Source organism: Apiospora marii, assembly GCF_038362585.1.
Source record: "Apiospora marii strain CBS 49790 chromosome Unknown utg000011l_segment0_segment0, whole genome shotgun sequence".
Taxonomy (NCBI): domain Eukaryota; kingdom Fungi; phylum Ascomycota; class Sordariomycetes; order Amphisphaeriales; family Apiosporaceae; genus Apiospora; species Apiospora marii.
Window position 1 is genome coordinate 993,310 of NW_027117382.1, and position 27,276 is coordinate 1,020,585.

Here is a 27,276-nt window from a genome sequence, read left to right on the forward strand (position 1 = left end):
CCAAAATGGAAACATTCACATCGCAAACAAGTTCTTTCTCGTATATGTTCTGTGACTTTTTATTGTGACATGAGCATGCAGCGCAGTACTTCGATAGTCCATTGCTGCTGCTCATATAATACCTGCCGTTCATGGGTCCCTCGGCATTGAGCCGTATCATCCGTCTCGCGCATACTGGATTCACTGGTATGGGAATTGCAGACGCGCCGAACCCAAGTTCCAGGGGGGAGGGTATCATCAGGATCTTTTGCCCGGGAGTTCTTGGGTAGAGGCAATAGCAGTTCACAGGTATCAGGCACGAAAATTCTTGTTTCTTGATTTGTTTGATGTTTATTTTCATTGTTCTTTGTGATAGATACGATTCAAAATCGGCCCGTATCCTAGCCTTGCAGTTCCCCAAACCCCTTGACAAGAACGCCGCCGAGTATACTATGCTAATTGTATGCTGATTGCCCTGAACGCCCCGGTGTCCGTGATGGCGCTGGTGAAATGTACGCATCGCCCGACCCAAATCCAAAATATGTGCAAAGGGGTATGCCAACCCCCGAAAGCCGCCCCAATCAGTAGTAGGGCGGCCCCCATCAACTATGATTGTTGATTATCGTCGAGAATATAATAATATATGTGCAGTTGTACCAGCAGAACACGCCACTCTTTCTTCATATCCGTCTAGTCCTTTGGGTTTTCCCCTTCGTAACCTGTTTCGTTCTCATGTCTCGGTAATCAAGGACGTATACACCAGGAAGCTCCAGGCCCCCCAGGAGTTCCGCCAATGATCCGTCGTCGACAGCGTAACCTCTATATCGGTGGGTATCATGATATATTCTCCGCTCGCTCGTGTCCGTTGTTCTCTCCCAAGTCTCTTGTATTATGATGATAAATAAACAATCGAAATGTCAGGTCATGAGCATGCTTTTACCACATGCCCCTGTGGCCGTGCTGACGCTTTCGTCTTGTTTTCTTTTCTCACGACCGCCGCCGGAACATGATCTCGGCCTTCTGGTTCGGGCTCTTGCTCATCATGAACATCATGGGCTCGGGACGGCCCTCGCCCTCCTTGAGCTTGATGTCGTAGTGGAGCAAGAAGTTGGCCAGGATGAGCTTGATCTCGTTGCCGGCGAGGAAGCGGCCGGGGCAGGCGTGCTTGCCGAGGCCGAAGTCGAGGTTCGACTGCGTGATGCTCGTGTACTGCCACCGGTTGGCCGCGTCGGCGGACCGCTGCCTCAGTTTCCAGAAGCGCAGGCCGTCGAAGACCTCGGGCTCGGGGAAGTAGCGCTCGTCGCGGCTGATGCCGCACAGGGGGGCGAGCAGGTTGGTGCCCACCGGCAGGTGCGTGCCGTCCGAGAGCGACAGCCCGTCGGGCTTGACCACCTTGCGGATGAACGTCGTGACGTTGCCGGCCAGCCGCTGCGACTCCTTCATGAAGCTGTCGAGCTTCTGTAGCTTGGCCATGCTCTCACTCTTGTCCCAGCCGCCGTCTTGCACAAGGACTTGGTTAGCCTCTTCGCGCAGGATCTCCTGGTACTCGGGGTGCGCGGCCAGGTCGTAGAAGCAGTCCGTAACGGCATTGCTTGTCGTGTGGATGGAAGCGGCGCTAAGAGCGAGCTGTACTTTCACCTGAGCAGCGTAGTCTCGCTTCTGGTTTTCCGGAAGCGAGTCGATCAGCCACTGGGTGAAGTCGTCCGGTTGGCTGCATCCCGGATCCAGCTCCTCGTTCTGTAGCCTTTCTTCGATGATAGGCTTCAACATCGCCTCTCCCCTGGCGAGGTCCCGCGAACTCTGACCCAATTCCGACACAAGATATTTGGCAACGGGTCGCAACCACTTGGGGAAGAATTGCAGCTTCACCACGGCGATGAAGACGTGGATGGCGTAAGTAACACTCGTCTCCATCCACTCTTCCGTCCGGCTGAGCTCCGAACCCACGAAGATGCTGCCGCTCAGTCTTGCAATCACCCTTAGCATGAAAGGCTGCAGTTTCATCGGCGTCCAATCTATCGGTTTTGTAAGTATCTCATGCAGGGCGAATATTGATTCGGTTTCAGGTCTAAGTCGTACCTTCACATTCCGGGAATTCTTGTCCGACGATAAAGTCGAGTTCCGATTTTTGGCGAGGGATGAATCGAGTAAGCTTCTGGCTCAACTTTGTCTTCATCAGAAACAAGAAGGTGTTCGTATGATCGCCAGGGCCGAAGTTTGTGTAGTCGAGGAGCATGGCCTGGAAGAAAGAGTCAGCAACACGAAAGCAATGGCTTGGCGGCTTCTTCCTACCTCTTTGATAGCTTCTTGGGCACTCAGGTGCTCCTCAGGAAGCCCTTTCAGTTCGCTTATCAGAGAGACTGGAATCAAGGTCCTCAGCCCTTCCGTAGCCTTGATGTTGTAGATGCGGTCCCGAAACTGTCGTTTGTTAACATGATGAGAGCGTAGTGAAACGAACACCGATTCGCACCTTGCCATAGCTGTCTCGGACCAACGTGTCGGCACTGAACATCCATTTCATCCGCGAAGCCTTGTAGAAGGGTGCCGATACAGATAGTTTCGTCGTGGGGCGCATCAGATATGCAACCAGCAGCGCCACCAGGAGAGCGAGGTAGTAGCTAAGGCGACTGCTCGCCGGCTCCTGTGACTGTGACTGAAGCAGAACTTCCGGGCCGGTAACGTTACTGGACAAGCGCATCTCTTCCATGATCTGCGGCGATGGTCGTAGCGACTGCATTTTGAACGAGAAGTAGGAGGCCGAGCTTAAGTAAGAGATGTAAATCCAGGAGATCCAGGAGTCAGTCGCCATTTGTCCGTACTGGTGATATATAGCACAGGCAGCAGCAGCAAGTTGCACCGGGCTGGACTTGTTGGTAACACCGCTAAGCTGTCAGTAGGTCGCCCAGCTGCTAGCCTAGGTGTGTCGATCCGAGGAGGAGGAGAAAGCGCCCCGCGATACGCGCCGCTCTAATTTCGATATTGTTTCCCGTATGCCATCTGACGTGTGTCGAACTTTACCCAACGCGCTGGCTCGTGGTCGCTTCAGCTGAATAAGTTGATTGGAGGGCTAGGACAAGTTGGTGGCTGATCTGTGGATGCGACTATATCGGCCACTCCACCCCGGCAAGAAGGCCTTCCGGATCTAGAGACTTTTTTTCGGGAAATGATTGGTTGTGATAATGACACCTGCGTCTATATCGAATGCAGGAAGCGTACTAACGGTCGTCTCGCCAAGGTAATAGAGGGAGAGAACAGAAAGAGAAGAAAGCAGGCTAAGAAGACAGTGAGTAGCCGAAAACACCACTCATATCAATGGGCGGTTTCCGGCTCCTCTTGATTGAAGACATCGCTGCTGCCAAATCCGACGCTGATCGGGTCGCATACGAATCCAAGGCCGAGTGTGAGCCTGGCAGGTGGATGGACCGTGGACCATGGACCTTGGAGGAGCCGCAACCCCGTACCCATAGGTTTTGCCCATAGCTTCGGTTTCTGGTGTTGCCGTTGCGGCGTAGCTCTGAAACACGGGACAGCCAGGGATGCTAAGACCCGGGATGCTTGTTCTCCGAAATCCTAGCTCCTACGACGTGCAGAGCTTCACGGCCTGGCGCGCATCACACTTCCCCCGATTGCCTAAAACGACTGGCAGGCCTGTTGCTAAGGGAAAATCTAGCGACGGCAATGCGAGTTTCCATGCGCTAGTGGACGGCTAGATGCAGAAGGCCGAGATTTGTGTCTGGGCGAGACGAAAACACGGCCCAGCACGGCGGACGGCCGAGCGCTTCACCATCCGACCTAATATTCAGCTGCCATTTGTCGATTGATTGTTTTCTACCACTACACCGGCACTCAAGCAGCGAATGCGAATGGTGCATCAGCTGGCCTGACCTGCTTGCCTACTTTTCGTGACCTGCGGGTTTGTGACCCCCGCCCACTTTCTTTGGCGGGTCCGTCTGTTGTTGTTTCGTTCGGCAGAGGCTCCTGCGCCAGAAGCCCGTCTTGAATCTCTTGGCATGTCTCTGGACAAGGTTGATCAGAGATCGTCACCCGAAATAGTAGCATCGTGAGTTGCCGCAACCCACCCACGCCTGGGGCCTTTTGCCGTTGTTATCTTCCAAGTTGGGTATTGAAATCCGTCCTACGGCTACACGGAAACAAGCATTGCAAGCATACATGGCCAAGCTTTCGAACAAAGAGGCCAAGCCTGCGCAGTCCCGTGACAGTTCCTCCGTCTTGGGGCGAGCAACTTTTGCCGCGCCTGTCTCAGTTCTCCTCAATTCAAGATGCTTCGACTTGCCTCTTTCCCTCTTTTCTCGATAGCATAGCCCGGCACACCATGCCGCAGCTCTCTCGCAAACTCAACTACACCGAGAGAGGTAACCCTTTCATGGTGGGGCCGAACTGGTCTCGGGACTGAAAGCAGTCGGTTTCGTCATGTTGCCCTGTTGTTTCTAGCGACCATGCTCAGAACCATGCTGGGGGTAAAGGGACTTGAGGAGCTCGGTCCCCGCGCAGAACCGAAACCATTGGTCTCATATCGAGATTATATGTTACCATTAAACCGCCGAACATTATCCAGCCCCATCCAGCGGGCTTTCGGGCAGGATAAGCCTCGGGACCCGTCTTGGAAGGAAGCCAGGGTTGCACACAGGTCGTGGGGTCCAGGGTGAAGAGGCGAGTGTTTCAATTGACGCTACGAGACATTGATATCGGCTATTCGATCTCAACCGAGATTGTGACGATGCCGAGGAGCATCGGCACTTGGGGATCAATGTTGATGGTTCGTTTTCCTCTGCTTTCCCTGCGAGATTCGGCTGCCTTACCGAGAGGTGTGTGGCAGGTGGCCTGGCAACTTGATGGCCCTGCCAAGGTATCATCGTCCGAATCCAGGTTGTCATTGCTTGGGGGTATGAAAACCCTTGATAGCGATAACGTTGCTGTTGGTATAGTACTTCCCGTGAATGATCGACATATTATTATATCCAATCAGGTAGCCTATTTGACGGAATAAGCATCATCCCAATAGCACCAAGTGATTCCTGCCTGTATGGAAAGCCTACCTAGGTGAGAGTAGCGCTTTCGCCATCAAGAGATACGGAAAGGAGTCTCCTCGGGCTTATGTATAGACTGGCCACACAGGGTTGTCCAATTTTAGGTGACATCAAAATACCCCTATGGTAGATGCTCCTACTTTGGGCAAAAGCTGCCGCCGATGCGAGCAATGAAGTGTGCAGGGCGGTTGAGACTGCTAGCAGTACTCCCAGAGATGTTTACAGAATACACTTGTCTTGTTCTCATGCCGAGAGCCTCCACCCGACTGAACTTCATTGAGGCTAGGTGCCTGCGACTGAATACATCATAGCCGGCGATGCGAAATAGCATTGAGGTGTAAGCCATGTTGAACCATGGTGATATACATCCCTTGGGTTGTGACTAGTACAGGGGGAAGTTCGTTGCATATCGGCGAGGTGTTCGACGCGAGTTCTAGATGTGATCTGCCACATATCATGGTGTCCACAGGCTTGGTGGCGTTCTTGAATCTGCATGAACATTGGGCATTGCCGCTGCGTTTACAATGCCGCTAGGTACTTCTGATAAAATTGAATAGAGTCCTAGGCCGAGATGTGTTTTCCTCGAGGCTTCTATCACAGGATGGTCCACAGCCAGAACGTGTCGTTATGTAACAGGTCACTTCAGAGACCTGAAAGGACCGTTCGGTATCACTGAACACAAACGTGACATGTAAATCGCTTTGATCGGCAGTTTATGTTCCTTTGGTCGACGATACGTGGACATGTGTGGTTTGTTGACCGCTTGGCAGATGTACGAGAAGATAGACAGCCGGCAATAGTTCAGCTGATGAAGCGGCTCCAGTCCTCTCAGAGGAAGCTGAATGGCCACAAACTACCATCCTGATCAATGAACATCAGTTTGTATCGTGAAGTAACTTTCGCTGTCACTCGACCGGCGGTGTGTTGGATATATGACAATCCAGGACTGTCAGATGTCTAGCAGCTGGTTTGCTAAGGGGAAGTTAATTGCGATCAGTAATTCGAACCCCCCCTAAGCTCAAGATTCCGGCGGACTGCCAAGGAATGACGATGGGCTCGAAAAGCTGGGCACATCATACCCAGTGGGGATGTTCTCTTCCAGCTTGCGCTCCTCGAGATGGAGTGCATACACCTTGAGCCATATACGTACACCTCAGCAAATACAATTGCCAAGTACGTTCTTTCAAGCTGTAGGAAATGAGTTCAGTTGTGTCAAAATATCATTAGAACACATCTGAGTTTCGAGTAGAACACCCGCGGTATCGATTCACTCACGTATCATGGCCGAAGGTAGTCCGCATGCCCATCTCAAGGAGCGCGAGTCAACTGACCGGGCGACCAACTCACTGACCGAAAATAGATGCTCCTCTCAATAGATGGATAGGAGAGCGACGATCCCGCTGGTGCCGCAAAAGTAGAATGGCTATCAGCCTGTGAAGCTGGCCTATATCTGCAACAAGTCAATCATTGCCGGGGGCACTTGCCGATTACATTCTGCTCTGCTGTAAGGACAGCTGGACAGCGTGTCGGCGCATCTAAGACATGTCTTGTAGAATATCCACATTAGAGTTATCAGATCCGCGAAAACGGGGCTGGACCCCGTTCAATCGTCGGTATAGGGTTGCTGCGCTGGCTTTTTGGTGCAACAGAAGCACAGAAGTTGATGTGATGGGCAGCAAAAGCATCTAAAGTGTGGGGCAGGCCGGTCTCGGAGATTGTTTTTCATCTTATCAATCTAATCAGATGCGCAGTCTTGGGACCTCTACCCAAAAGGGTGCCTACCACCTACATGTACCTTACAGTGCAAGTTACTGTACGAGCCAACATCTAAGAGGAGAGCTAATTGGCTCCGTAGAGAGTACAGAATCTTGTCATGGTTCCTGGTCTCAAGTTTATTAAGAGTTTGTTGTTAATAAATTTAGTCTGTTAATCAGGTGCCCGAAAAAGGGCGGCTGGGCGGAAGTCTCCCTAGCCAGCAGACAGATCTTGGGCTATCTCGTTGAATTACGGGGTGCATTGTTAGCAATCGCCAAGCTTGGGTGGCTGGGAACTCCCTATCTTTATGTACCTTGTAGGGATCTTCAGGTCTTGGGGATTGCCAATTGAGAGGACAAAAAAACACCACTTCTGGTCTCACTTCCTTTCCTCCCTGGACAAAGGGATCGTGAATCTAGAAGCCCAACAGAAACAATAAATGGTGCCATGTCATGCAATTTGGTGATTGCACTCTACCTACTCCGTATTGGTTTTTTCCCTTTCCCCAGGGTCATTGGCCTGGTTCCCGATATCGTCCGATGTTTGGCGCGAAGAACATTGTCAACTTTCGAGAACGTTGCCCTAATCAGGCGACACATGATTAGCAGGGCCGACGGCGGCCTTCGGGGACATTGGAGGATTTGGGTGCGAGTAGCCGTAGCCGGTGGCAATTAGGGGTCGTGATTATGTGAATAATTGAAATAATGCGATTTGGCGTATTATTGTTAAATAATATATTATTGTAAGAATATTAATAATTATATAAATAACGCGTTTTAATTATTAATTAGTAACGTTATTAATTTAAATAGTTATATATATTTTTAATATTTAATGTAGTTAAAGAATACTTAATTTATTATTTAAATTAACGCTTTTTTCGATTTCTGCGATATTATTATAAAATCGGGCGGTGTAATAAGCTTTTTATATTAATATTATTTCTGATAAAGCTTTATATTAATTTGTTAATTTTATAGATTTATATAAGTTTTATATATATTATAATTATTATAAATATTTTATTATTACGTTATTTAACTTTAATTTATTAATTAAATATTTATAGCGTTATAAAGGTTATTAACGTTAGTTATTTAAATATTTTAAAAAGGATTAAAAAAATTTAAATTTTATATATTACGATTAACTTTATTTCCGTATAAATTTTATTATTTTTATATTATTTATTAATTTATTATTTTTATTATTACCGTTAATTTATTAATATAATAAAAGAAAGTAATAAAAGTTGATATATATATTGTTAAAGGATAGTTTTATTTTTATTATTTTAAAAAGTATTTTCGGTAATTTTATAATAGAGGAGATTGTTAATTTTAAATTACTATATTCGTAAAAGATTATTGATTTATATTTGTCGGAGTTGTATTCGGCCTTATAAGATTAGGTAAAGGATTAAATTTTATCGTTAATATATATTAATGTTATTTTTAATGCCGCGGATGATTTTTAAGAGTATTAATTATTTAATATATTAATTTAAGTTAATAATAATTTTATTTTTTATTAAAAAATAATTAATATCGGAATTTTATAAATAAATGCCGTAAATTATTTATTTTTATTTAAAAATATTTTATAAGATATAATTAGTAATAATTTTAATAAAATTAACGGATTTGCATTAGATATTTATAAAATAATATTGGCGGTTTATTAGTTAATTAATATAAATTTAGATTTAAAAAACGCGTTTTATATAAGGTATAATTTTTATTTATTTTAATTATTAATTAAGGATTTATTTATTATTTAACCTTTTAAAAAAATAATAAATAAAATAATAAAATTAATAACGTTTTTTAAAAAGTTATTATTATAATATATTTAATTAAGGGAAAATATATTAAAATATATTATAAAGTTAATAACGTTTTTTTTATATAAATTAATAGTTTTTAATATTATTTAACGTTAATTATATTATATTAATATTTATTAACTTTATATTTTAATAATTATATAACGCATTAAGGATTTTAATAATATATTATCGATTCTATATTAAAATTTCGAACTTTATTTATATATTATTTTTTATAATTTAATATTATTAAGGAAAAAAAAAGAATATTAATAAATTTAATTAAATTTATTAATTTTATTAAATAATTACGAAATTTAGCTAAATATTAATATTTATTATAAACGTTTATAATTATTATTTAACTTATTATAAAATAATAAAAAGTATTAAAATTTAATTAAATTAACTTTTATTATATCGTTTAATAAACCTTATTAAGGGGGCTAACTAAAGAAGAGCTATTATTCTTTTTTAGGAATAAGCGGTATAAAGAGGTAATAATTAGCTCCCTTATTAAAAGATCTAATAGGCTTTAATAAATAAACCCCTCTTTTTTTTCCCTTTTTATTTTATTTTTATTTTATTATTAACGTTATTTTTATCCGGTCTTTTTAATTAATAATATTTTTTTAACTTTAATCGGTTAAAAAATAAAATTATTTCAATTTAATAACTTTATTAAAAATTAATTAAAATTTATACGTTTAATATAATTTTTAATATATTAAAAATTTAATTTATATATTAAAACCGTTATCGAATTAATAAAATCTATATATATAATATAATTTTACGAATTTTTTATTAGAAATAAATAATTAAAATTAAAAATTTATATATTAATATAATTTTTTATTTTAATTAAATATATTTTTAATTTTTAAATTACTAAACGTATATATAATATAACCGATATTTAATTATTAAGCCTATATACCCTTTATTTAAAAAATACTTTAAAAACGCGACGTGTTTAAATAAATAAAAATTCCTTTATAAATACGATTTAATAAATTACTTAATTTAAGTTATATAATTAACAAATTATTTATTTATATTATTTAATTCTAAATAATACCTTTTAATATTATTATAAACGTTATAGTTTCCTATAATTTAAATATTATTTTATATAAAAATACTATTTAATTTTATATACTTTTAAAACCTTTTTATATTACATCTATAATTATTTTTTAATTAAATATCGGTTATTTATATATAAATAAATTATTATTATAACTAAAAAATTAACGAATTTTTATTAAATATACATTAAAAACGATATTAAATTTAAATTTAACTTTTCTTATTTTAATATCCTTAATTATTAAAAAACTTTTACCTTATATTAACCGGGTTATTCGAAATTTAATCCCGATACGTTAATTAATAAATTAATAACTTAATAAATTAATATCCTTAACTAAAAAAATTATAAATATTTAAAAAAAAGCCCTCGAAAACTTTTAAATTTAAATATAATTCCTTTAACTCTAAAATAAACGCTTATATTACTAGGTAATAGTAATATTTAAAGACTTAAAATTTAATAATAAACTTTAAAACTTATAAACCTATAAAGTTATAAACCTTAAACGCTAAACTATTTAATAAAAAAATCGTTAAATATTAATTAAATAATAATCCTATTTAATAAAGAAATAACTTAATAATTATATATATTTTAAAAAATTAAATAAATAATATACGAATTATATAATAAAACAACTTTTATAATTTCTAAAAAAAGTTTAAGGAGGAATTTAAAACTTTAAATAAAAACCTAAAATAAAAAATATAATAATTCATAAAATCGTCGTAAACTTCTTTATAATAATTAAATTAAATAAATTCTTATCCTAATTAATATAATAACTCCTTTTATATTAATACCTTATAAAAATAGCGATTATAAAACCTAATAATTAATAATAATAATTATAATATAAGACCTTATCCTACCCCGCGTATTTAAAAAAAAATAAAGTACTTTAAATTATATTATTTTTAATTTAAAAAAAAGGCTATTATATTAATTACTTATAATAGTAAAAATTTAAAAAATAACTTTATTTTTTTAAACGTTCGTTATATTTAGTAAAATAACTTAAATAATAATATTTTTATTTAAAGAAATATAACGAATCCTTTTTTAATATCCGAATAATTTAAATTATTTTATAATTAATATCGAAATTAAAAACCGATATAACAACTTATTAACATTCTTATATAATAATTCGTTTATTAATAACCTCGATATATTAAATTATAAATACCTCTTATTATATAATAGTTTTAAATACTATTACTTAAACCTATAACTTAGCTTTTTCCATTAATAAAAAAACCTCTAAATTAATTTTAATATTTATTAATAAATATCCATAATTAATAATTAAAGTATATTTTAAATAATTATAATTAATTAATTTATAAAATTAAACGAAAAAATATTAATATTTATAACTTTAATTATTTAAATTTAAAAAAATAAAGTTTAATTTAAAATAATAAAATTATTATTTTTATAAATATTATAACTTTTACTTTAAAAATTAATAACTTTATTAAAAGTAATTATATTAATAATATAATTTAATAAATTTTAAATTTCTTTTAAATTCTATTAAAAAGTAAAGCTTTAATTTAATAAAATAATAAAATATCTAATTAAGATAAAACAACTTTAAAAACCTAAAACCTTTATTATATTATATAAACCTTTTAATATCGCTTTTAACTAAATAGAAACTTAATTATTAAAAAATCTTAATTAATATTCCTTTACTTAAAAAACTTAGCTAATAACTAAAATACTTTTAAATATTTCTTTAACCAATAAATTAAAAACGCCCGAATTATAAAATTATTAATGCCTAATAATTATAATACGATTAATATTCTATAATAAATCTATAACTAAATCGATATAAAAATCTAGCGATTTTTATAACCCTTTAAAAATAATAATATTATTATTATATTTATAAATAAAGTTAATAAAATATAAAATATCTTATATAATTATATTAAATAATAATTAAAAGGCCGAAATTAATAAATATAAAATACCGTTTAAACTTATATAAAGCTTAAGTTTATTAATAATTATATAATTAAAGAAAATTTTATTAAATATAAATATAATAAACGTAATAAACGAAAAAAAAAAAAGAAATATCGATAAAAAAAGGTTTAATCCCGAAACAATTTTAATAAACCTTTTTAAAAAAAAAAAGAACTTTAAAAAAAGGAATAACTTTAAAAAATCTAATAAAAAACCTAAAAAAAAAAGTTTAATAATAAAAATAATAAAAAAATAAACTTTATATATAATAATTCGTTATTATTATCCGATTTTTTAAATTTATTATCCGAATTAAATAATAATTCCGATTATAATTCTTATTACTTTTATTTTATATATAATTAAAATATAATTTATAAAAAATATTATAAATCGGACTTTATTAATCTTATATAATATTAATTATATTAAAAAAAATATAACAATATTAAAAAAAAGCTTAAATCTTTAATTTTTATATTTAAATAATAGATATATAATTATTATAATTATATATTTATTTTATATAATTTAATATTTAAATATATTAAAAATTATAATAAAGCTTATAATTATAAACAATTTCTATTAAAGGATAAATATTTTTCTTACTATTTTAATAATAAAGCCTATTTTACTAATATAAAAAAGTTTAATATTTAAGATAAGATTCTTAAAATTAATTATAATATTATTAATAATAAAAAAAATATTATTAGTTATATATACTTTAAAATTAATATTTATATAATTAAAAATAATATATAATATATATATATTTACTTTAATATTAATATTAAACCTAACTTTATCGGAAAATAATTTCTTTAATATTTTAAATACTTTATTATTTTTTATAAAACTAAAATTAAAACGGTTATAAAAAAACGAGTTAAAATAATTAAATAGGCTATATTTATAATTTATATTAAAAGTTATAATAATAAAAGATAATTGATATTTTAATAATTTATTAAAAGTGGATAAATAGTTAATAATTTTAAGTTAAATGCTTTAATTAATATTTAAATCCTTAAATTATTTAAAATTAATATCGATTTTATTATAAATATTATTACGTTTCTTATATATAAATTTATAATAACCTTCGAAATTATATTATATAAATAACCTTATATATAAAGAATTATTATTTAAAAAAAAAAATAATACTTTTTTTTAAGGAATTTATTTTTATAATTATAAATTATAAATCGTTATTTAAAGGACGTAACTTTTATTTTTATTTTAAAAAAGTTAATATTATAAATGTTTTAATTAATATAAAAATAGCCCGAGTTATAATAGTAAAGAATTATATTAATAAATTAATTATAATTAATAAAAAAATTAAAATTAATTAAATTTATAAGAATATAAATATTAATTATATTAAAAATTTTTAAAAAAAAGGATTTAAAATATTAATTATCGTAATAAGTATTATAATAAAAGTAATAAACGGTATATTAATTAATAATAATATAGTTCTTATTATATTAATTATAATTAAAATAATCCCGATATTTAAATATTTAATAATAACGGCGCTTAGTTTTATTTAAATAGGAACTTTAGTAGATAATATTAATACTTAATTATATATCGATTTAAATATAGAGTTTATTTTTATTTTGGAACTTTAAGAAATCGTTTAAAATTATCCCGATATAGAACGTTCGAATTTAATAAATGTTTCTTCGGAAATATTTTTATTAAATTAAATATTTAATTTAATTTTAAAATCTATTAAAAAAGTTAAATAAATCCTTTTAATTAAATTATATATTCCGATTTTTAATAAATCGAAGCTTAATAAATCGTATTTAATTTTTAAAATTAAAAAGCCGGCGGATATTTTAAAAATTATTATAAATAAAAGAGTTTATATTTATATTAACGACCGATCCTTTATTAATAAATTATTTAAAATAATTAATAATTACTTTAATATATAAAAAGATTATAGAATTATAAAAATTTTTAAGGAATAATAAATAAAGATTTTATTAATAAATAATTAATAAAATAAAAAGCTTAATAGTCGAAGTTATTTATTAAATATTAAAAATAAAAAGGTTTTAAATAATATTTATAATATATTTTATAATAAGAATTATATAGAATAAATAAATAAATTAACTTTTTTCGTTATACCTTTTTTTATTATTTAACGATAAATTAAAAGAAAAGAAAAGGCGAAAATTATAATAAATTTAAAGTTATTAAATAATATAATAATACTTAATAATTATCCGTTGCCGTTATAATTTAAAGTTATAACGCGGTTATAAAATAAATACTTTATTATTATTATAAATATAATAATATTTTTTTATTAATTTATTATTTATTTAAATTATTAAAATAGATTTATTTTTATTAATTTAAAAGGTATAAAATAATTTATAATAATATTAATAAGCTTTAAAAACATTTTAATATATATATAATGTTTTATAAATATAATCTTTAAAAAATTTAATAATTTTTATAAAACCTTTATTAATAATATTATTATTTATTTTAAAATTATTAAAGAATATTTTAAATATTTAAAGAAAGTTTTTAACCTATTTAATATAAAAAATATTTCTATTAATCTTAAGAAATCGTTTATCGGTTATCTTTTTATTAAATTATTAAGTTTTAAAGTTAATAATTTTAATTTAAATATAATTATTAAGCGAATTATTATATATTGTTAATTAATATTTCTAACTAATTTAAAAGCGTTAAAATAATATATTAATACGTTTAAATTCTTTTAATACTTAATATTTTATTATATATAAATTTTTAAATTATTATAAAAAAAAAAGGTCGCTTTTTTAATAAAAAGATATAAATAAGGACGCGTAATTATTAGAAATTTAAGTAAAAGGATAACTTATTATAAATTAATTAAATTTAAACCTTTTAAAATTAAAAAAATATTTTTTAAAAGAATTTAAATAGTTATATATAATAGAGCGACTTTATTTTATTACGATTTTAATTAAACCTTTTTTATTTAATTAAATAAATTATTTAAAAAAAAATTTAATATTATAATCTTTTATTTTAAAAAAGGAATTAAATAATAATTTAAAATATTAATTCTTAATATTTTTATTAAATTAATTATATATTTTAATTAATACTTTTCTTAATTAGAAATAAAATATAGGCCTTTAAAACTTAAAATAATATGTTTAATTTAAATAATAAAGAAACTTAAAATTATAATTTAATTAAATATTATATTTATCGTTATCCTTATAAATTATTTAATTATAAAGGGTATTTATAAATAAATTACTTTAAATATTATTAATATTAATCGCTTAAATAAAAAATTAATAAATATATTAATTTATTTATTATAATATAAACTTTAAATATATTATATAATAAAGAAAATTAATTTTATTCTTGATATTTTTAATAAATTAAAAACTTTTTAAAATATTAATAAATATATAAATAAATTAGTGGTTTTTAATAAAGTTTAATATATAATAGATAACGTTAATTATATATAAATAAAGGTAATTATTAATAATAATATAAAATAGAAATTTCTTAATAGATATAAAATAAATACTCGTTTAACTTTTATTTTTAATAATTTTAAACGTTTAATAAACGTTAATAAAATTATCGATAACTTTTTTTATCCCGGGTACCTTTTTAAAATTAAAAAGAAGCTTTTATATTATATTAATTATTTAAGAATATATAAATTTTATATTTTATATCTATTAATTCGAAAATTCTTAATAATAATATATAATAATAAATATTACTTTAGTTTAAAATAAATATTAAAAATTTTTAATATTTTTATAATTAAAAGTAAAAAGAAATTTATTAAGGAATATATTATATATTACTTAAATTATAGTATTAATCGTACCGATTAATAATTAAAAATAGGAAATTATAAGCTTATTTATAATAAAGATTTTTTATTTATAAGAATTATAATAATAGATTTTATTTTAGTTTTCTTATTTATTAATATTAAAAGGATTTTTTAGTAATTAAAAAGAGAAAAAGTTTATTATAATATATATAATTATATAATAACGGTTTTTTATTCGACTTTTAAAAGAATAATATTAATTCTTAAATATAAGAAATATACCGTTAAGGATTAAGTTATTATTTTTATTATTTAAATTTTATTAATAAATTAAGGAATTCTTTACGGAATTATTTTTAATTAAGATTTTAAATTTATAAATAATTTTTAAAAAGGTATTTAAGAAACTTTAAATACTTATTTCTTAATAATTACTATTTAATATTTATAAATAAATAAATTATTTAAATAAAAGAATTAAAATATAAAAATCGCTATTTATTATTATTACTTTATTTATTTTAACTGTTAATAAATTAATATATTCTTAGCTTTATAATAGAATATAAATAATATATATAACTAAATAATTAAATTTATACCCTATTAATAATTATTTAATTTTAAACTATTTAATTTAATTAATATAATTATTAATATTAATACTATTAAAAAAACCTTTAAAAATATCCGCTTTATATAAAAATATCTTTAATAAGATACTTATTTAATTATAAACTTTATAACTATGAATATTAAAAAAAGATATAATTTTAAGTATTAATATATCGAATTTAAAGTTAAAAATAAGGTATATTTATAATTATATAAAGGTTATTACTTTCTTGGAAAACCTTTAAAGAAATTATTATAATAATAATTTAAACTATAAATAATTATAAAAAAAATTAATAATTTAATTTATAAATTAAACTTTCTTAAAAAAAAGTTTAATATATTTAATAATTTTAATTAAACATTTAACTCTTATTTTTTAAAGGGAAAATCCTTTTAATCGAATTTAATCTCCTTTTAATTTTATCGATATTAATTAATATGGATATAAATTTAATAATAAGATTCTATAATATAGAATTAAAATCTTAATAAATTATTAATTAAATTAAACTTATAATAACTTTAAATACTTTATTAAATAAGAAAGATTTAAATATTAAAATAATATATAGAAATAGAAAAATACCTTTAATAATATTAAAGAATTAATTAAAAAATATTAAGAACGTTAACTTAACGGTTAACTTATATATATCTTATATAAAAATAAATAAATTACGGATTAGGATAAATAATTTAAAGGGAAACGTAAACTTAAATAATTACGGAAAACTTTTAAAGAATAAGAAATATATACTCCCGCTAAAAAAAAAAAAACCTAGCTAACTTTATAAAATCGTATTATTAATAATTAATACTTTTATTAAAAATATAATAATTATAATATATATTCCTAATAATAAACTATTAATTAACTAAATTAAAATATTTTTAATAATTAAAAAAAACGAGATATTTACGTTAAAAGAAATTAAATCAGTTATTTTAAATAAATTAATTCCTTTTATAAATACCGCTAAAAAACCGATACTTCTAAATATACCAGCTCCTACTTTAACGCCCGTTAAATTAATTATACTTAATATAGTACTAGTTATTCCTATAATAAAAATAATTATGATACCTAAAAAATTTAAAGTTAAATCATTAATAATTACTAATAAATTAATTATAGCTTTAAAGCGAGGTTGTAATAAGCTTCTTAATATTAAAAATAAAAAGAAAAGATTTTTTTATTATAATAATTAAATTATATTATAATATATTTTTAATCCGAATACCTTATAATATACTTATTACTATAGTATACTTTTTAAAATATAAATAGGATAAATTAAATAATATAAAAGGTTATCGAAGATAATAAAAATCTTTTTCCAGCCTAGCAATTTAATAAACCCTATTAAAGGAGCTAATTAAAAAAGAACTACTATTCTTTTTTAGGAATAGGCGGTATAAAAAGGTAATAATTAGCTCCCTTATTAAAGGACCTAATAAGCCTTAATAGATAGACCCCTCCTTTCTTCCCTCTTTATTTTACTTTTATTCTATTATTAACGTCACTCTTATTTAATCCCTTTATCGTTTATTAATAAAAAATTATTAAAAAATAATAAAAAATACTATAAAATAGTAATAATATACTTTTTATAAATATTAATTAAATTTAAATAAATATTTTATATTTTCGCCGGTTTAAAAGGTAAATTATTAAAGTTTATTAAATAGCTTATTTATTTAATATATTAATATTTAATAATAATATTTTTAATAATTAAATTCTTAATATAGAAATTTTTTTAATATATTATTTATTTATCGTATTTAATATTTAGAATACAATTAGCGAGTTTTATGAATTTTATAATTAAACCGGCTAATTATTTAAAGTAATATATTATTAAAGCTTTAAACTTATTCTATTATTAAAATTATATTAGTAATAAATAAAATAATTTAATAATAAATTAACGCCGATAATACTTCGATTATTAAATACGATTATTAATAATATTCTTTTAAAAAAAGTGTTTTTTTTTAAGTATTTAATTTATAATATTTTATATAATAAATTAAGCTTTAAAAAGGCCGATAAATTAGCTTTTATAATAATAAATATATATATATTTAAATATATTTATAATAATATTTCTTTACGTCGCTACTTTAATTTAATTAAAGCCGACCTCTTTAAATTAAAAGAAATAATATACTTTTATATATTAAATTAAGCTAAAAATATATTAAAAATTATTTTTTTTAAAGTTTAATTAATTTATTATTAACGCAGCCTTTTTTAATATTAAGGGTTAATATTTTTATCGAAAATTAGCAATTATCAACTTTAATAAGGCTATTATTATATAATAGCTATTATAGTAGTAAATATCGTTAAAATGTTATTATTGCATAATGTTAATTAGAGATTTGAGATCCCTAGTGGTAATATTGCTTATGCAGGGCAGTTATTAACCCCAGAGATTGTCTCCGCTTGTTTGCCCAGCGCGCCCAGCAAGTGTATTTCTTTGGACATGTCGGCATCCGGCTGGGCTCCATCTGCACACTATTGAGGGAGCCGTCAACACACCACACACAGTATGCCGCCCCCATGAGCCGAGGGCCCCAACCGAGGAATACCAGCCATGGTGTGATTTTGACTGTTTCCCGTGACGTTATTGACGACTTTACGCAACATCCAATTCGCAATAAAGGAGACTGTCGGCTCGGCTCGGGAAGTGCTGGATGTTACCTGTACAATAATATGATGCATCAGACAGACAGAGCAGCGACTCTGCCAGATGACGTGCGCTTGTTTGGGGCATCCGGAACTAGAAGCTTGACTAGGTGCAAACACTGGCGCTCCGACGGGTCGGCGTCTCCTTTACTGTATCTTTTTGGATCGGAAGCAGCCCGTTGTCCATTCGCGAAAAGTTGCTTCGTAGCATCGCATTGGGCGCGTTTCGTCGTGAATCGGCCTCCGACAAGCGAGGGTCATGCTTGCCGGGGCACTGTAGTATTGTGTAGACCTTTTTGTTGCGCATGGCAGATCTGATAACGCCCTCCGGGTCTAGGTGATGATCAGGTTGTACCCAGTAAGAAAAAGTAAAGGAGTAATAGTGGGGTGCCAGTGGAGGTGGAAATTTCAAGGCCTCCTCAGAGAGCCCCGGTCCAGTACCCGGTCTGTCATCATTGTTCAGCGAAGCCCACCATTATTATCTGATCGGTCCCGCCATTTGGCGTGCTCAAAGGTCACCCATCCGCCTTGCATCACAAATCAAGAACACAAATCAAATCGTCCCTTCGGTTCGATATTGAAATCCCTTTTCGTCATTCTTCGAGTCAGGCTGACTGTAACTTATACTGTCTAGTCAGTCGTCACTGCCATTCATTGCGAACCTTCCTCTATTCATAAGCCGAGGCGCCTGCCCCCCATTACAAAGAAACCAACCACTGAAACTACCAACCCAACCCATTGTTCGCATAGAGCTAACGGCAGCCGAGAGCGGTCGGTTTGGTTGGTCATTGCCCGTGGGGGTAAATCCTGAATTTTATAGTTCAACTACCTACTTACTCGCCCACCTGCATTCAATCCTCGTTTTTGGACGCAACCTGGTGTAAAGCAAAGCAAGAGAGGGAACGACAACGATAAAAGCCTCCAGCGACACGGCGATCACCCACGCTTGCTCTACCACAATCAAGCAATTGCTTTCTGTGTGGTCCGACTCCTCGGTCAATTATCCGGATCCTTATCAGCACCGAACGTCAAAGTCGCAGTTAAATAAAGAAGAGATGGCTGCCCCAATGGATCAGTTGCTGGTTAGCAACGCACGAGACAGCGTCCCTGAAGAGCCTCGTGTGCCGTCCATTGCTCCTTCACTTACATACTCAGAAGACTCCGCATCCGAGGACCAAGAGGAGCCGGTGCAGCAACCAGAACCCCCACGTCGGCGACGGGCTTCTACGAGACTTATTGCCCAGAGCGCAGCGGACATACAGCGCATCACCGGCGAGACGACTACTGAGCTGATCAGCCGATGCTGCGGTGGCGGCTGCTGCATGAAGTTGAACAAGAAAAAGCAAGATGGTGTCGAATACGAAGACATCACACTCCCAGACAACGATGCCTATCGCTCCCTGTGCCTGAAAATCGGCAACATACCCACAGTCTTGTCCAACGTGGCGGAATTGCCCGAACAGACGGCGTTTTTACAACCGATGCGACGGACCTCTACCACCCCCTCGCCTACCGATTCAGCCATCTCGCTAGACAGCGAGGATAGCAGTGTTGCGCGCCAGGTGACTCAGAAGCTGAGTCTCGAGAACCTCGACACTTCTATTCAGCCTCCGTCATATGTTCAACCTCATCCGCCTTACCACGTCTTCCCTGCCAAGATTCACAGTACCCGTGAGCTGACGAGGCCTGGTGCTGAGAAGCGGACTTACCACTTCGACCTCGATATAACTGACTACCCTGATGAGGGCGGTCTGGAGTTTAAGGTCGGAGGTGCAATTGGTGTCTCTGCTCCTAACGATGCCGAGATGGTGGAGGAAGTCCTCGACATTTTGTCAATCCCTCGCTTCCTGAGAGACCGCCCAGTCCTGCTGAAGACCACAAAGGGGCGTTGGCCCACAGTTTGGGGAGACGACCAGGCCCGTGAGCTGGTCACTACTCGTCGAGACCTGCTCACTTGGTGCGCGGATATCCAGTCGTACGCACCCACCAAGTCTTTGCTGCGAGTTTTGGCCGAACATGCAGATGAGCCCAACGAGAAGAAGGTGTTGATGTTCCTTTCCTCTGGAGAAGGCCAGGGCGCGTTCTGCGACCTTCGCACTGGGCCTCATATTTCCGTGTCCCAACTTCTTCATGCATTCCCGTCGGCCAAACCCCCACTGGACTCATTGCTGTCCGTGCTCCAGCCTTTGATGCCACGTTTTTACTCGCTGTCCAACGATCCCCATGAGAACTTCGAGATTCGCGACGGCAAGCAGCACCGCCTCATTGAGATTGCCGTGACGGTCCACGAAACAAATGACTGGAAGAAGGGCTCCCGCACTGGCGTGGGCTCTGGTTTCTTTGAGCGCCAGTCGCGCAAATTCACCGCACTGCAGTGTGATGGCGAAGCTGCGCCGCAGCTTCATATTCCCATGTTCAAGGGGCTAATGGCGAACCCCCTGGCCAAGCAGTTCATCTCGGACGGACCCATGCTCCTTATCGGAGCCGGTGTCGGCATTGCTCCTTTCCGTGGCTTTGTGCAACGGCGACTGAAGAATGCCAGCTGCGCAAACAAAGTATGGGTTCTTCAAGGCATCCGTGACTCTCTGGTCGATGAAATCTACAGCGGAGAATGGGGCGTCCACGAGAGCGACGTCAAGCGCATCGTAGAAAGCCGTAGCGGCGAGGGGCGTTACGTCCAGGAGGAGGTCCTTAACCAGGCCGACCTTGTCTGGTATGTTATCAACTCGGTCGACGGACGCTGCTTTGTTTGCGGAAGCTCCAAAGGCATGGGCGAGGGTGTCGAGGATGCTCTGGTGAAGGTGGCCATGCAGAAGGGCAACCTCGAGAAGGAGGAAGCTCAGCGCTTCTGGGACCTGAAGAAGGAGGCCGGGCAGTACATTGCCGAGACGTGGTAACCGGGACGGCACCTCAGGGAGACTGGATGATCTTCATGATTTCGTAGTAGACATGCAGCGTTTGCGCAAGCTGGGACGGCATTTTTGACATTTCGAGGCGCTTGGTTCGGGAGGGCATATTTGCGGCATGGCATTGCATTGAGCGGGTTAAAAGACACGGCAACACCTAGCTCTCAGGCTGGCGAATTGATGACACCATCTGTATATAATAGACATAGTGCATATAGCAAATTCATGACATCTAAGAAGAAATCACTGATGAGGAGAATCCGCATGGGCGAATGATGAATTAAATGGTTTATGGTATTTGGAATCGGAGGATGGTCGGGAGCTCTGTTGAAACTCGGCGTAACCACTCCAGTGTGACTCGGCCTCGGATCCGACCTTCTGCGTGTCAGCCTGACTGACTGGCTCGATCCCACCTTTCCTTGGCTTCTGGGAGGCATCGCTCTCGGGGCTCGGAACGGGGTTAAGAAGTAAGCTGACTGTCTACGGAGTAATAGTATTTCCAAGGGGGAGGTTATCTCGGCCGAGCACAGCCAATCCATTGCTCATCGAGAATGCAAGATAGCAAACAAACGTCCAATCCCAAAGCTCTTCTTCAGTGTTTCTATCCTATCATGACGAAGACCGGGTTTCCTTTGAGGGGCCTTGCCTGATGAGCATGTGGGTTGCAGATTGTACGTTCCACCTCAACCTCCAGAAAGCATGCAAAGTATTACTACGCACTCTGCAGGGGGGTTCTAAGATCTAAACGATACTTCGGGTGCGGTGCGAATGCGACGTCAAGCCAGCCCATTTACCTTCAACACATGTTGTAGCGAGAAGTAGGTGCAACTGTGCGTACATTGTAGTACGCTGACAGCAAAGCATCAATAGTAAATGCCCCCCTTATACAGTTAAGACATATGTATAACATACTTGCCATATTTCGAATAGCAACCAGATGCCTCCTTGTGTCAACTAAGAATAATCTTCGCTCTTCCCATGTCAAGGGCTTTTTCTTACTTGCAATGACATTGGCAATCAATTCAGGCTGCAATCAAATGCCACTGCACTGCTGCGCCGTAAGCCATGTTGCGTTGGGATGGCACTAGGTCCAACAAGGGCTAACTCCCGCTTGGCGGCTACGATTGGGTACCCCGGATCAGCAGTCACAGTCGGAGCTGTCTGGCCTGCCTGTCCCGGGCGCTGGAGACTGCCAGGGATCTCGCCCAAGACGTTTCCACATGCTGGCGGCGCATTTGCTTGGAAAGCAATTCCTGTTCGACGCGGCCTTTCTCCTATTCCCACCAAAAACAATACCAGGCTATCCAAACCTCTAGAATTAATTGCTTGCTTTACTCTTTTTTCTATCTATCGACACAAAATACAACCTACCGGCCCAGCCATTGAGCTCGACTTCCTCTCAATTACCCTGCTCCTGGGTTGAAGATGCTGCATAGCACGCCAAATCGGACGACAACTCCGCATTCCGTCACCACGATCTCGCTAGCTGCCCTGCCCGCAAGGTGCTGATCCCAGATCGCTTCTGATAGCTCCAAGCTCCTGGTCGGTGACTTCATATCATCGGCCACGCGCTTCCAAGCTACAAAGTCGCCATGACACGCCGAATAGTGAGTATTCATTATTACTCTTTTCGCTCTTTGAAGATGCGCGTGTACAGTATAGGTAGTACAGGTTTCTGACACGCGACACTCTTGCGCACACTCAGGTTCGAACCATTAGCCAGCTGTCGGCCGCTGCGCTCTTCACCTTCCTCGTCGTCTTCTTCATCGATCGCAACTTCCGCGTCCTCCCCAATGCGATCCACGAATACATGCCCCAGCACCACCCAGGGCTGGTGGTAACCGACGTCACCATCACGACCTGCTCGTCGGTCAACCTGTTCTCGTCGTGCAAGCTCGACAAGGACATATGGCACCGCGTCGAGAAGGACCTCTACCTGGGCAAGGGATGGGTGACTAGCGCCTACGTCCACGTCCGGCGCCAGAAGGAGGAGGAGCTGGTCCCCGGCGACCAGGTCGTCATGGACGTGACGGTCGGCGTCCTGGACCCCTCGAGCAGCACCAAGGGCCAGGCCGACGCCAAGTGGGAGAAGCGGCCCGCCGGCCTGTGGGTCCAGAGGTCGTCCAAGGCGCACGCGAGCGACTCTAAGAAGGCCGTCACGGCCGTGGACGTCCTCTTCGGCGACGACGCCGTCGATGCGCGAGAGGGATGGGACATTGTGGGCTTACCCCTGCTGTTGGACGCGGATGCGGCGATCCCGGCGGCGCATATCACCGTCCGAAGGGGCAAGCATATCGAGCCGGCGCGGCCGCAGCCGCGGGTTAAAGACAGCGGCAGGTTCAAGATCATGCAGCTGGCGGACCTGCACTTGAGCACTGGCACCGGCGCCTGCCGCGATCCCGTGCCCGACGAGTACAACGGAGGGAAGTGCATGGCCGATCCGCGGACCATGGACTTCGTCACCAAACTACTGGACGAGGAAAAGCCCGATTTGGTTGTCTTGAGTGGGGATCAAGTCAATGGGGATACCGCCCCTGATGCGGCCTCGGTATGGCTCCAATATACTCCTACTTCTTCATGAATTGGCTACTAACCTTGGATAGGCGATTTTCAAATATGCCCAACCCCTGATCAAGCGCAAGATTCCCTATGTCTCCATTTTCGGCAATCACGATGATGAGGGAGCTTTGGGGCGAAGAGGGCAGATGGCTCTAGTCGAGTCCCTGCCGTACTCGCTATCTCGAGCAGGACCGGACGACATCGATGGCGTAGGAAACTACTATATTGAAGTCCTTGCCCGGGGAGGTTCGAAACACTCAGCATTGACTCTGTGGCTCCTGGATTCGCACTCATATTCGCCCGACGAGAGGCAGTGGCAAGGCTACGATTGGATCAAGAAGAACCAGATCGATTGGTTCAAGCAAACTTCAGCAGGCTTACGGAAGAAGCACAAGGAGTACAGCGGTATTCATATGAACGCTGCCTTTATTCACATCCCCCTACCGGAATACCGGGATGTGGAAGCTTCCCGGCTGGGCGAATGGAGAGAAGGCGTGACGGCACCCGTGTACAACTCAGGGTTCCGCGACGCCCTGATTGAGCAAGGTGTCGTCATGGTGAGCTGCGGGCAGTAAGTGCATCCTCTGTGCGAATCTCCTTTTGCTTCTTCTTAGTACTAACGCAATGTCCAGTGACCACGCAAACGACTATTGCACTTTGTCCGCGGACGAAAACCTCAATCCCAAGTTGTGGATGTGTTACGGCGGGGGCGTTGGGTTTGGGGGCTACGGCGGTTACGACAACTACATCCGCCGCATGCGGTTCTTCGATTTCGACATGAACGAGGGCAGCATCGTGACGTATAAGCGAATGGAGTACAACGAGACGGAGAAACAAATCGACCGGCAGGTGATCTTCCAAGGAGGAAACCTTGTGCCACTCAGCACGGAATGAGCAGACCTCAGAGGCATATGGGCTCGACTACAGCCACGCCGTTTGGACATTCGCCGCTCACCTCATGATAATGATACCCAACTTATTGGATAGCTTCTAGGCTGCGACTGGAGATGCTTTTAGGGAGGGTCATATAATATGGGACTGGTCAAGGGGTTGTTGCATTATGTTATCAGCAGGAGCAAAGGACCCCCACCCTCATCCTGCCATTCAGGGCAAGGGGTGGGTGGCTTTCTACATGGCGCCCTTCGAAACTATGCACATCAGAAAGGAGGGAAATACCACAAGAAGTGGTGGTTAGGGCGCACGGTTTCAGTGTTACGACAGAGGTGGCATTGCATTGATCGAGGAGTATCAGCAAAACCTGCACGCTTCTACTGCGTATCGAAATTCAAAAGCAATTCTGTACATAAAGGAAATAAGCAGGTACAATAAGTTCTTGCAACTCCTTGATCTTTGTGTTGTTTGGCACACCTCGGGATTGTCTGAGATTCCAGGCCCAGATTCATGAAGTGAACAAGCGTAACCGACGTTCAAGTTCATATCCGTACGAGTTTATGACGGTACACCATTTACCTTTTTCGAGGCGGCCAGCCCACGTGATGGGGAAGCCTAAGTCGGGAGGGGGGATGAGGGGGTGCGCGGTCATCATCCCCTAATGAAGCAGACATCCGCCGTCAATATGCATGCACCTGATTTTGCCTTTTGGGCATGGACGCCACCTACCTCATGCAACTAATGGCATTGGGTGAGGCTTGCGTCTTGAGTTATTAGTCATTCTGCATAGGCCAATCAATTGGGTAAAGGGCCGTCTTTAACTTGACGTCTTGTCTTATACTGTCTCAAGTCATTTTACATCGTGTCTTCCCAGCGAAACACCCGATTTGACGATGTGCGAAGTATCACGACTAGGGGTTATCATTACAGGACGAAGCATATTTCACAGTGCAGTAGGTATTCGGTTTTTTTGTCTTCAGAATCGCATTGATTTAATTGCAGTATCAGATCGGGGTCGTGGTTCTCTATGTCTAGGGGCAACCCACTCCCTCAAGGTCTGTCTGCGCTCTGTCTCTATACGATCTAGCAAGGTATCTATTGCGACCCTAGTCATCATCGAAGAAGCCGGATCGCAAGAACCAGAAAACGCATATTCATATCATGTCATAAATTTAGTCGCTTCGTTGAAATTCCAATTATCTTTTTTTCTCCATTCCACTCTCAGATCAGAGAGAACACGCTTAAGCACCGAAGACCTTGACGCGCTCCTCGACGGGGATCTGGCTCTTGGGGCCGGCGTCGCCGGTCTTGCCGCCGAAGACGAGCTGGGCGTTGAGCTTCCACTCGGAGGGGACGTTCCACTGGGCCGCGACCTTCTCGTTGATGAGGGGGTTGTAGTGCTGCAGGTTGGCACCGATGGCGCCCTCGGCCTCGAGCGCAGTCCAGATGGTGAACTGCAGCATGGCGTCCGACTGGGTGGCCCAGCCGGGGAACTTGTCGGCGTACATGGGGTAGTCGGCCTGCTGCTTCTGGACGGTCTTCTCGTCCTCGAAGAAGAGGACCTGCGGTTGGGATACGTGTTAATAACTGGCAATCACCGCTAAGGGGGTGGTGGTTGTGGTGACGGTGACAGGGGTGGCCCAGGATGGAGGGGCATGTAGCTTGTAGCGGGGGTTGTGGTTGCTTGGACCCCCCTGCGCTACTACATGACTCCTCCAAACCCATGGTGGGGTGGGATGCAACGGTAGGTATAGGACACGTGAGAACTTACGGTACCGGCGGCGCCCTTGAACATGCCCATCTTGTCGGCGGTGGCCTGGAAGGCCTCGGCGGGGACGATGGCCTTGAGGATATCAGTGGCGATGTCCCAGAGCTTCTCGTGGTCGGCGCCGAGGAGGACGATGACGCGGTTGGACTGGGCGTTGAAGGACGAGGGGACGTGGAGGACGGCCTCCTTGACGATCTCGGAGACGCGCTCGCCGCTGATGGGCAGGTCCTTGGACAGGGGGTAGTAGGTGCGGCGGTTCTTGATGAGGTCCAAGACCGAGTTGGCGCTGATGGGGGTGGCAGACAT

At 36.6% G+C, this 27,276-nt stretch overlaps 4 protein-coding genes across 4 annotated transcripts; 2 read left to right on the forward strand and 2 right to left on the reverse strand.

Moving 5' to 3' along the window:
• Positions 1-966: 966 nt before the first annotated feature.
• On the reverse strand, positions 967-2,716 carry PG985_013376 (uncharacterized protein; the record flags this gene model as incomplete). Its single annotated transcript, XM_066833142.1, has 4 exons — positions 967-1,994; positions 2,059-2,218; positions 2,272-2,397; positions 2,450-2,716. The coding sequence occupies 4 exons, from the start codon at positions 2,714-2,716 to the stop codon at positions 967-969; spliced, it is 1,581 nt and encodes a 526-aa protein (XP_066677882.1).
• Positions 2,717-19,901: 17,185 nt separating this feature from the next.
• On the forward strand, positions 19,902-21,743 carry PG985_013377 (FAD binding domain-containing protein; the record flags this gene model as incomplete). The annotated part of the gene is made up of 1 exon (XM_066833143.1): positions 19,902-21,743. The coding sequence occupies one exon, from the start codon at positions 19,902-19,904 to the stop codon at positions 21,741-21,743; it is 1,842 nt and encodes a 613-aa protein (XP_066677883.1).
• Positions 21,744-23,344: 1,601 nt separating this feature from the next.
• PG985_013378 (Metallo-dependent phosphatase) lies at positions 23,345-25,205 on the forward strand (the record flags this gene model as incomplete). Its single annotated transcript, XM_066833144.1, has 4 exons — positions 23,345-23,359; positions 23,458-24,300; positions 24,356-24,882; positions 24,944-25,205. 4 exons carry the CDS (start codon positions 23,345-23,347, stop codon positions 25,203-25,205), a joined length of 1,647 nt encoding a protein of 548 aa, XP_066677884.1.
• A 1,238-nt stretch (positions 25,206-26,443) lies between these two features.
• PG985_013379 (nitroreductase) lies at positions 26,444-27,276 on the reverse strand (the record flags this gene model as incomplete). The annotated part of the gene is made up of 2 exons (XM_066833145.1): positions 26,444-26,764; positions 26,974-27,276. The coding sequence occupies 2 exons, from the start codon at positions 27,274-27,276 to the stop codon at positions 26,444-26,446; spliced, it is 624 nt and encodes a 207-aa protein (XP_066677885.1).